The 12,629-nt window shown below is 40.1% G+C and overlaps 1 protein-coding gene across 2 annotated transcripts in view; it reads right to left on the bottom strand.

The window, feature by feature from the left end:
* Window positions 1–12,629, bottom strand: part of PPM1L (protein phosphatase, Mg2+/Mn2+ dependent 1L) — a 194,294-nt gene that overhangs the window by 50,029 nt on the left and 131,636 nt on the right. For both annotated transcript variants that reach the window (XM_075268739.1, XM_075268738.1), the window contains one exon: window positions 650–824. In XM_075268739.1, the coding sequence (XP_075124840.1) occupies window positions 650–824 (175 nt within the window). The remainder of the gene's footprint in view (window positions 1–649; window positions 825–12,629) is intronic.

Here is a 12,629-nt window from a genome sequence, read left to right as displayed (position 1 = left end):
AGTCCGGTCCACTCAGTGGTCTCAAGAAAGGTACAAATGTAAGTAGCATCACCGATTCCTTTCCTGTGACGGCAGAGGCTACTCACTGGCCTCATCAGTCACCTGTGGACGAGGACTTTCATTGGCACAAGCCCCGATGTGTGCTGGACCGGACAGTGGTGAGGGACACTGGAGCTAGGGGGACAGGTGAGCATGATCTTTTTTGTGTCATCTTCTCTGTCCTCCTGCCCAAATACTGTAATTCCTGGACAACCCCTTTAAGGGGTAGTTTCTGTTGTGTACGGATTATAACAAGGATAATGTGGGCTTGAAAACTTGTATAAAAGAGTGACCAGGTAGCAGCTCTACTGTATATTTAACATTGCAGACACTGATAACGTCCTGTAAGTGAATTATGAAGGACAAGTCAGCAGCAAAATAACTAAGTTTTGAAGGAAAAAGTCTGACAAAGGTTCTAACCACAGGGATCTAAGGACATGCAAAATCCAGAATGTCAGACTACCTATATGTAGCTGTCAATGCCAAATGCAGCTATGGCCCCAAAGATCAGTGTTTTGCAAAAAAATGTAATGGTGCAGAACTGTATCTGACAGGTCGATGAGACATGATATGAAAATAGATGAAATAGTTCAAGAATAATAGCACATACCTGCTTCATCATAGGACCCCGAAAGTTTCTCCAGAAGTTCACGGTCTATTGCTAGAATCTGCTGCTCCAAAATTGTCTGGTAAGAAAGTACGCTGTTTTCTTTATCCCTTTCAAAGTCCTGAAGATGTTGCTTTAGCACCTCGGGCAGATGAGTCTTCACATATTCCGCTGCTGACTGCACAACAAATAAACAAAGTAATCATTTGTCTAATCCGGGACTTTGTAGCTTTCAAAATGTGGTTTTCAAAACATTTTCAATAAAGCCTCGAGCAAGAGGACGCCAAAATCTCATCACTCTGGGTAAATAACAAAGTTTTCATCAGGAAACGGGGGAATCATTCACTTTATTTATGTATACTGCAAAATGTATTAAAAATACTATGTCTGCTGGGAATCCAGTTATGCTGAGCAATTCTCTGATCCAGAATTAATTGTTTTTGTAATTCTTCCCCCACTATTATATAGACTATAACATTTTGTGACAGAGCACAGTCTATTACAAATTCCGCATTTATATATTGTATTATATACTCACATATCACTGGAATGGTATTTCTAAACTGTATGGTAACTACTCTGAATGAGTGCTGTTTCCAAACACTGCTATAGGCTGCTTGCACAGTCTCTTGAGACTCGGATGTGAGACTCGGTTCGTATTTGCCCTGTATTTACCGATCTGTATACTATGCTGTTGATAACTCTATGAATTAGGTAGTCCCTGCCTCTCCGCTACATACTGTGCAGTGCTTTAGTCACTATGGAATAGTAGGTAGCGGACCGTCAGAGACTCCTAGCATCATCAGAGTAGGAGTCCATCTCTCAGCATAGTGTACAGTCCAGTAAATCCAACATACACAATGAACAAGTCTCATATCTGAGACTCGGTAGTGGAAAAACAGCCTTAGACTACAATTTCAAGATATCATCCAGCAGCAGATCCACCGTCAGCAAAAAACAATGAAACCCACAATGGGTTATACACTATTGACGGGGGAAGTTTCCAACCTCTGCATTGACCTTTTGTGAGTTCAAAACCTACAATGCATATAGTTTTTTTTCAGAAGTGTGTGCATGGGTTTTGTTTTTGTCTTTGGAGGATGAGTAAGACATGAGTAAGATGACTCTTCATCCTAATTTATATCTTAAAGACAGAAGTAGGAAAGTTGTGTAGTTCATTAGAGGCAACAGTAAAGATAGCCATACACCTCAGACAGCTGATGGTTCTTTTCTCTCCTGACCCACTTCTTAAACATACTGTACATGCTCAATTCTGCTGGGTGTGCTTAATGGGTAGAGGGGAGTAAGTTACTCCCAGACATCTCTGCTGGCAGTTTATATTCCCTAAGAACAAGTGTTAGGTATGCTGAAATCCAACAGACCCATCATCGTGTCAGGAAGCCTTCACCACACTAGATGATCCACCAATGCCACCGAAATCATCAGGTTTGGCCAACATTAATCTAATAACATATAGATTCAGCGGACATATATCTCCTGATAGGGGTTCAACAGAGATCAATAAAGTGCATGAAAAGAAAGCTTAGACACAGGATTGGTTTTGCAGCTGAAATACATCTCCTGGATAGGTTTTTGTGCCTCTAGATGAATCCAATGTAATTTTTTTAATTTCATTTCCTGTTTATCACAAAATACAATTAACAACTTGTTGCGTCCTATGTTGTAGCCGAATAAAACATGTTATGTTTGTCCACTTGGGATCCATCAGTGTCTCTTCTAGTAAATCTAATGACCGGCTGCATTGTCTCCTCAGATCTGTGAAATCCCTTTATGGCATTAGATATCCTATAGTCTGTGCAATAATGGTAAGGAAATGCTATGTACATTCTCTTAAGAGGATGTCAGTTGCACTTTCATCACGTAGTGAGCCATTTAGCCATTCATAGTGTAAAGGACTTTGGCGCCTTTGGTGATCTTTTGCAGGAAGAGGAAGTGGAAATCAATAGTCTATGTCTCACCCCAGTATATCCTAGTGGAGGTGACAATCTTATTGCATATATACCGTAATACTTTATACATCCACCTCCTTACATCAATTTCCTTTCATAATTCCAATTTTTGTCTTTACTTGAATTAGCTCGAGTGCAACGGAACAATGTATTTGTATTAATTTCTTCAAGTACACACACGAAATCTCCTAAGCACACAAACACAGAGCTTGTATAAACATGTCATAAATGAAAAAAAATTGGGCAGATTATTCCCTCCCCATCCCTTCTGTACTTGTCTGGATATATTGTATTAGTATTCTATGGACAAACCGTGGTTCGCAAATCAATTAGTTTTCTTGAATTGAAATGAATAAAGTTCCAAAAAGTAAAGTTCACTTTTTTTAGTGGACTAGAATATGCTTAAGAACATGTTCAATGCTATGCCGTGTTACTCCTCTTTACCGCTATAGGTATTGTGGAAAGAGTAGAACAGCGACGTCTGGATAGATCATCAGTATCCAAAACACATGAGGTCTGGGACAACCCCTTTAAGTAATTTCAACTTTGGTCTTATTTTTTCCCTTGTTATTTATTTTACCAAAAAATGATTTATTTAGCAAAAATATGATACAATAATGCTTCTGTACTGAAAAAGCAAATGTTGTTTTAGAGGTAAAATATTAAAGAGTCTAATACAAAAAAGTAGGGTCGTATGGAGCATTTGTCATGTTTATGCGAGATGTGTAAGTTTACCGCTCAATTAGACCTTTCTGACCTCTACAAGAGTGTTATTTACTATCTCACCATCTACACATTATTCTTTCCTTCCGCTAAATCTTAGAAACATTTATCAAAGCCCTAGGCAGAACACAGAACAACACTTTATCAAAGTCCTGACCTTACAGAGGAGAAATTTCAATTTGCCTTTTGCTCTGATAACTGTGCCTTGGTCTTCACCAATCCACTGTTAGCTTCTTGAAATTGCTCAGTAAAATATTAACAGTAGTTAACAATGAAACCTTTTAAGTGGTTGACTGATGACTTCCCACTTTTTCTGTTTGGTTGATCTGAGATATTTCCCAAGATACTTCCGATGTGTATTTTTTGTTCATCTGGATCCAATTATTCCAAATACACCAAACACCAAACTTTAGAATGAAAACGACCAGAATTGAATGTGATTTTTCTGTTCAGATCCATTACAAGTAGCTCATAGAGCAGCCATTGGTGGTCAGACTTTATGCTACTATCTTGAGGATATGTATAAGAAAGCGATATACTATAGAGATATCCAACAGACCATACAATATTTAATGGGCGTTATGGTCTTTACAACAAACAATAATAATAATAATAATGGCTGCCAATAATTTGCCTGATAGTCTCATCAGTGTAAGATAACTATATATAAAACCTACACATACAACAATATCTATCTATCTATCTATCTATCTATCTATCTATCTATCTATCTACACTGGGATCTGCACTTATCTCAAGTACAGAGGTCTCCAGACCCTGTTCAGGTAACTGAGAGTTTCTACATTTGTGCTGCAGGGGTGACTAGGATTACCACAACTGTTCTATGCAAAGCTGTTTTGTATAAGTCCTAAAGAAGTGAAGGTTAGTTGGAAATAGCGTAACACAGCAAGGTTAGCTGTTTCTGTAATCCTGCCCACCTCTAAATTCAATCACAACACAGATGAATGGGTTAACTGCCGACTAGATGGAGACAGGGAACCCTATTCTAGAGATACAGTTGGTTCTGCTCCAGTATCTATCAGCCAGGTTCAGCTAGGTCATACCTTTTTATTGGAGTATTCCCATCTTAAGAAGCTATCCCCTATCCACAGATAACTTGCAGATCGGGGGAACTTTGTGCAACTGCTTTTGGCTACCTTTAGCACTGAAACAAATGTGTATGGAACTGAAATTAGAAGGCTCTGTACACTGTGTAGTGGCTGTGCCAGGTAACTTATTCCTGCACCTATACAGTGGATATAGCCTTCTCCTTCCACTGCATTGTTCCATCAGAGGAAGTCAAGAACAGTTGCTCACTGAGGGGAGCTTGGTGTCTGAGCTCACCATTCCGACATTCATGAATTATCATAAGGATAGGTCATCAATAGCAAATTCCTAGAAAAGCTATTTATGTAATTTGCTGGTATCTGATAAACGGTATATATAAGTAAAATCTACAATAAAATTTGCACCAGTATATACTGTACATAAGGGTAATTGTTCATGACGAGATGAGCGAACACTATTCGAAACACCCGTTTCGAATAGCACGCTCCCATAGAAATGAATGGATGTAGCCGGCATGTGGGGGGGTTAAGTGGCTGGCTGCCAGCAAAGTCGCGTGCCGGCCTCTTCCATTCATTTCTATGGGAGCGTGCTATTCAAAACAGCTGTTTCGAATAGTGTTCACTCATCTCTATGAATCATGACCATTTCACAGTCAGATTGTTAAATGGGTTCTCCCATCTCAGCCTTTCAGCCAGGCTGTATGCAGTGTCTGCTTCTCACTTCCTGTATTTCTGTACCCTCCTCCCTAAACGGGACAAACAACACTTCTGTGGGTCAGACTAAGTAAGTGACGTCACTTGTCCTATCTCCCAGGTCCATGATTATAACAACGCAGTGTAAACAATGGGAGGAATAAATTCACAAAGCAGGCAAACAAAACAGAATTTCTAAATCAATATATTTAGAAAAAGGCTTCAATCTACATAAGCTACCAGTATAGATAGGATCCTTGAGATGGGACAACCCCTTTAACTTTTAACACTGCATCTATGGCTAGGCTCAGTATTTCCTGTATAAGATTAGATGACAATTATTGGTATAAAGACTACAATTCCAAGAATGCAAATCATCAGCTAAAACTCTGTGTAGACACTGAATCATACAGGAGTGCTAAGATCTTGGGTATAATAAAGAAATGTATGGTTCGGATCTGCACATATCCTATCCCACATTTTCATTTCTCTGCATTTACTTTATAACTTGCTACCTAATGAAACAGGAATGAAACCCCCCTAGGATGTATTGAGTGAGGGGCGTTTTTTACCCAGAACATAGCATCTGGGCTTGTCTGAATGGAATCTATGCCATAAAACTGTGAACTGATATGCCCTCATTTCTATATGCAGAGGGAAATACAATGAACAAGTCATCATACTCCACTAGCTTTTCTATTATAAAGCCCTCAATTATATTTTCACCTTAATATTGTCCATGGTCAAGAGGCAACACTTTACATATCTGAATATGAGGCCACGCATACTCTTCTGTACTTGTGTCTTGCTCTTGACAACTCCGGTTCTATTTCAATGAGTCATTATGTAAAACATAACTGAGAAGAATGTTTTATCCTATTTGTAAAGAGAATATTTTATGAGCATTTTCACAAAAAGCTTTCCAGTTCAGACATGACATCAATAACCTTGACTATGCTGCATATGCTTTTATGAATTGTACAAATGTGTGATCTTCCCAAGATCAATAAAAAGAGCCAAAATGAACCTCAGAATTCAGAGTATGTCTGGGGAATAATACTATGGCAGGGTATTCCTCCTAAAGGCCTTGATCCATATTGTGTCTGTCACAAGAAGAACAGAATCGAAAAACTGTGTCATGTGCAAAGTTTTCCATGGAATCACTAGCCACAACTATTACATTGCTTTTACTTGTCTACTTATGTATTAATGGGGTCAACAAGTGATAGCCATGATATATTAGAGAAACTGGCAAGCTGGCCATATTCCTTAGCTGTTAACTGAACACTCACTTTGCCAGCGGCTATCCTCCTGATCCCCCAACATACATACACTGTCAGATAAGCCAAGCATGCATGTGTTTTCAACAAACCAGATTATCTGTTGGAGGAAAATTGGACAACCCCATAGACATTAGATGAGCCGACTGTCCGACAAAAATTGCCAGGTTTGCTCAACTTTATTCTGGCTCTGCTCTGTGAAAGTCTTATCGTGGGATTTGCAAGGTGTAAGCCCCCACACCGATCTGCTACTCATAACATCTGATGAAGATAAATCATCAATATCTTTAATCTAGAAAACTCTTTAAATTTTGCTTGAAAAAACATCAGGTTAACACATATGTCACCTATTATGGTTTCCGGCTGGACACAACTGATGACGTTTTTCTGCACTAGTCCGGTGTCTGTAGCCAGTTAGAAAAACATTACATGCAATGTTTTCCCTGTCCAGCCCAAGGAGACGCCTGACGTCAAAACTGATAGATCGAATTCCACTTATAACTCCATACAACATAACACTAGCTTCACTACCATGTTACAAGACCTTACTAACTCATTTTTTATACATGTTTCTCCAGGGTTTAAATACCATTTCTTCCATATGGATCTCCAAATTCATGTCCCCCTGCACAGTAGCTGCTTGATGCAACCCGCAGAATATGGATATACTGTTTGAACTTAATGCGAGCCATGCTAATCTCTTATGAAAATAAAAAACAATTCAAAAAATTCCTCTGTATATAAAGAAAATAAATCCAAAGGCCAGTACATGTCCAGGATACAGCACCACACAGAAGTAGTATATTTAGGGTCATGGGAATCTGAAATACAGCCCTAAATTGTAATAATTCAGTGTAATAGTATGCAATAGAGAAATAAACTGGATAGCAGTAAACAAATTGCCCCCTACCTTAGGCTGGCCTTACACGAATGTAAGTTAAATCTGCAAATGATCCGCAATTGTGGGTTCTCAATTGCGGACCATTTGTGGACACATTGTATTTAGTACGGCCTCTTACACCACTGGATATTTTATCCTTGGTGTGTCGTGCCATGACCTGGGTCCGCACTGAATACCGCAGGTCCACAAAGTCACGGACATCACGGCACAGACTGTCTTTGACATCTGCACTTTGTGGATGGACACGCATGTCTGCGGAAGAGTGAAATTAGTGTTGCTGATCAGCAAATTGTGGACCGCAAAAAACACTACTGTTGTGTAAGACCAGCCTTACCCCTGCAGTGTTGGCAAAAGAAGCCATGAAGCTTGATGAGTGGCAGCTAATCGGTTGAGGTGCTGGGTGCCAGACCCTCACTGATCTGATATTGATGGTCTGTATAGGCCATCAATACCAAGTCTTGGGCAATCTCTTTAATCCTGGCAGCATATTGTGATACTACATTGGCTGAGCTGATCTGCCTCTGCCTTTCCACGATCCTTAGAAATGCCTGTAAATATGTAAGAAAACATTAATCTGAACAGTAAGTCGCATTTTCCATGGTGAGGAAACTTTGTTACTTTTAAATACAATTTTAAGGTATTAAGCCTCCCAAATGTTTGAGTCGATGGCTTTAATTCATTTGGAAATAAAAAATATGTAGGATAAGACACAGAATAATCCTTCTGTGTGTTTGCTGAACGAAGAAAGGTTTTAATGCGCTTAGATTACTTTCTAATCGCAATGAGAGATTTCCTCTAGACAAATAGAAATGACAGCATGTTCCTCGCATACTCGGAATCCATGCTCGGGTTTATATTTAGATTTATTAGGTCAGTGACTGATTAAATTACAATATTTAAAAATCACCACAACTTTGTATAAGAACGCGGAATGGAATCTGCAGCAGACGTGAGCTCATTGTGATAAAGAGAAGGATATGGTAACTCTTGTAAAAATAAAACACGTTTTATGAACATGCCCAATACAAGTAATACAAGTAATCAATCGATGAGAAAAAACAGCATTCACCATAGCATAATGGAAAACATGGACCCACTCCTCACATACACAAAGCTAAAATATCAAAACATCTTGTGACCCTATCACATTGAGAATCCGAAGGCGGTATATGTTACAGAGCAGGAGGAACTGAACAGATTGATATACAGAATTGTAGGAATAGATCCAGTATAACTTGTCATTTATTCATTTATCCCATGAATATAACCAGATGTACATGAGCAGACAATTGACAGGTAAACATTTCTGCAAATATAACTAGTTAAAAATGTGTCAATTTTTACAGATTTCCACTAACCATCTTTTGTCTTGATCAGTTGCCAATGGATATGACCATGAATGAAGAAGCTTTCTATAGTCTGTCACTTGTCAGAAACCTCAATTTCCTTATTGTGTGTATTTTGTCCCTGCCAAAATAAGGAAATCATGGCTGGATATCTGAGAAGTACCAGACCATAGAAGGTTCTGCATTCATTGCCATACCAATTGGCAACCGACCAAGACAATTCTTTTAAACTCTGCAAAATTTTTAGTTATTTTATATTTGCAAAAATGTTTAACTTTGAATTGTCTTCAAAATGTAATATGTTTATAACCATGGGAAAACCTCTTTAAGGGTGCATTCACACGGAGTAACGTGCCTCGTGACCTGGCACGTATACGCCGTGTGTGATTTTGAGCGCCGTATACGCTCCCATTGATTTCAATGGGAGTTAGTCTCGTATACGCCGCGCATACCATCTCGGGGGTGTAAACTACCATGAAACAGTCTAACAATCCCTCATAGTCCTTATACATATAAATAAATGATTCTCCCATAAGCCCATGCCAACATGACCCAAATCTGCATGGCTGCCACCAATGTGCATTAGATTTGTGGTGAATAAACAAGAACAAGAAATGGTGGTATCGCAAATGTGACAGGTAATATTGACAGCAGATTTTATCCTCAGGTTGTAAGTGACATTTTGTGCTGAGACCAGGAAGCTACAAGCTGTATTAATGAATCCATTAAAATTTACTGTAATGAAAAATGACTCATTCTGCTTAAGAAGCGTGCACAGTAAAATAAGACTAAACACTGGAAACCGGCACAATCATTTGTACAGAACGAAGTTGCCAGAAATAGCTGCAAACAAGATGCAAATTCCTTTATTCCAGCTGTTACTTGAGGTATGAGGAAAGACTTTAATGCTGCTCATTTAGGAGGTATAAAGGTTGACACCTCATTAGCATATGTACAGAGGAACGTCTCGAAGATCGCAATGTCTGCTAATTATGTGATATTGGTTTGACACAAAGGAGGCAAATAAGATCATTTACAAGAATGCTTTCAACACCAGATATTACTTGATAATGTCAAGGAGCAGATCTGCCTTTCTAACCAGGTGGAAATTAGTAATAAATAACCATGTCTGATATTTAAAGAGGACCTTTCACCACTTTTGGGCACATGCAGTGTTATATACTGCTGGAAAGCTGACAGTGCACTGAATTCAGCGCACTGTCGGCTTTCCCGATCTGTGCCCACTGTAAAGAGCTTACGGTGCCGGTACCGTAGTGCTCTATGGTCAGAAGGGCGTTTCTGACCATTAGCCAGGAACGTCCTTCTGCCTCGCGGCGCCTATCGCACTGTGCTGTGGAGCGGTGAGGAACGCCCCCTCCCTCTGCTCACACAGCTCGTCCATAGACGAGTATTATCAGGAGTGGGAGGGGGGCATTCCTCCCCGCTCCACAGCACAGCGCGATAGGCGCCGCGAGGCAGAAGGACGTCTCTGACTAATGGTCAGAAACGCCCTTCTGACCATAGAGCACTACGGTACCGGCACCGTAAGCTCTTTACACCGGGCACAGATCGGGAAAGCCGACAGTGCGCTGAATTCAGCGCACTGTCAGCTTTCCAGCAGTATATAACACTGCCTGTGCCCAAAAGTGGTGAAAGGTCCTCTTTAAAAGATTAAAGGGGTCTTCCAAGGTAATATTGATGGCCTATGCACATCAGACCCATTGATGTTACTCTTGAAACCCATGGCTGTTTAAGGGTATGTTCACACAGAGTTTTTTGGCAGCGGATTTTGACATGGAATCCGCCTCAAAATCCATTGACTTCAATGGGAGCCGCTTGCTTCTTTTTTCCGCTAGCTAGTAGTGGAAAAAGAAGTGGGATGCCCTATATTGCCGCAGATTCCGCGGCTGACTCAGCCGCGGTGTCAGTGGCACGAGGCTCCTTCCCGATTAGGTCCATTCTTTGGGCCTAATCTGGAGCGGAATGCCGCGAAGGGATGCCGATGCACTGCTAACCGCACGGAAGTGTTCACACGCAGAATGCAAATTTCGCCATGTGAACATACCCTAAAGCATCTGGGTGAGTACTATTGCCTCTGCGCAGAGAATATATAGCCAGACATCGCATCTCACAGCTCTGTGTGCTGCCATATGGTGCATGTATATAACACTGATAATGGGGTATTCTTTCATACAAACAATGATTCTACTGAAGATCTATCTCCATAATATGCAATCCATCAAAAAGGCTATGACAGTATTTCTTTTTTATATGCTTCTGTATAAAACAGGATATATGGAGGCACATGGAGGAGGTATGGTAGGACCTCAACGATTACTAGTAATAATATAACAATACATTTTTATTTAGTGAGGTCCTTGCTCACAGGAGGTTACAATCTATGAGGTAGAAAGTGTAATAAAAGAGGAAAGTCCTTATACAGTGGTCCGGCCATTTTTATGACATATGATTGTACAAATAAATACAGCTATATCTGCTGGTCACCAGCCAGTATCCTTTTTTCACACAGATCCGAAATGCCTAGGCATATAGGTTTACACTTAAAGGCATCATGTTCTGGTATAATGTGGGATGTTGAGCAGAGGAGGGTTAGTTTGGGAGCATAAGTGTAGACGTGTTAGATTAGAAAATGTGATAGGCCTGTCTGAAGAGATATGTTTTTAAGATACACCTAAAGTTGTGGAAGTTGAGTGCTAATCTGACTGTCTGGGGTAGTGCATTCCACAGAACTGATGCAACTCAGGAGAAGTCTTGGAGATGGGAATGTGAGCTTCTGACTGTACAGAATATTAATCTTAGACTGCTGACAGTACAGAGCTTACGCGTTGGATTGTAGATGGAGATAAAGGAGCAGCAGGTACAGCACTAGGGAGAGCTTTATGGATGAGGGTTATAAGTTTAAATTTTATAACATAGTGAACAGCAAACCAATGCAGTGACTAGAAGCTTTGGTGTATCATTTACACTGAGCCTGGCTGCTGCATTCAGGATAGATTGTAAAGACGAGGAATGATTAGTATTACAGATTTGTACAACTCAGAATTTGAAGGCGTCCTAATACACCTAGGTATATCAGTAAGAGATTACATATTGACTTTAAATACAGTAGCAGGTGGCTACCAATATACTCTATTAGCTCCACAGGATCATGTCTAACATATTGCCTAAGATGAGAAAACATTCCCTCAAAGAAAAAAAAAAAGTGTTGTGTTTGTAGCGGAACCACAACTGACTCCAGTATGCAGAGCGTGACAAAGAAATCCTCCTCGTCTTTCATATCTGCGATACACAGCACTGACTGCCTGCAGTCTGTGGTGGGAACCAGGCAGGGCACTTCAGGCTCCGCTTGACCAAACCTGGATATGTATTTTCCTATGACAAATATATTTTGAACTTTCCATTGTTGTAGGATTTAATGCTATCATCCATGTGTACCACCAAAGCAAGTAAAGTTTTCACACTGGTTGTCTGTCAATGGTAGGCAAATAGTGTTAGAAACATACAGACAAGCGAAGAAACCATTCAATTACGTCTTTAGCCTTACATAGACCACACAGCCTCTCTACTTGTATCCTACAGAAAAGTTACTGAACCAAAATTGCTGAAAAACTCATGTGGGGCATGGACGTCTACTAGAAGTGAGTATTTGTTGGGTGAACCTCACGGGATTTACAAGATTCAGGAGGCTGGAGGAGGCCCAATGAGGAACGGGACCTGTGCTGGACCCCAGAGGACATCGGTAACACTATTTGTTAGGTTTACTCACATCACTTGGGCCTCCACTAATAATAGTAGATCACAGGTAACAAACTGCAAAAATTTAAATTCGGTCCTCCCTATGTACGGTATGTTCTATATTTTTGTTCATTTTATTAGTGTAGGGGCCACTCTGGAACATTAAACTGTGTGGAGGGGCCACTATAGGACATGATATTGTTGGAGGGGCAAATATGGGACCTTACACTATGTGGAGGGTCAAGTT

The sequence above is a fragment of the Leptodactylus fuscus genome, chromosome 3, assembly GCF_031893055.1.
Source record: "Leptodactylus fuscus isolate aLepFus1 chromosome 3, aLepFus1.hap2, whole genome shotgun sequence".
NCBI lineage: Eukaryota > Metazoa > Chordata > Amphibia > Anura > Leptodactylidae > Leptodactylus > Leptodactylus fuscus.
This window is presented reverse-complemented; position numbering and strand designations above follow the sequence as displayed.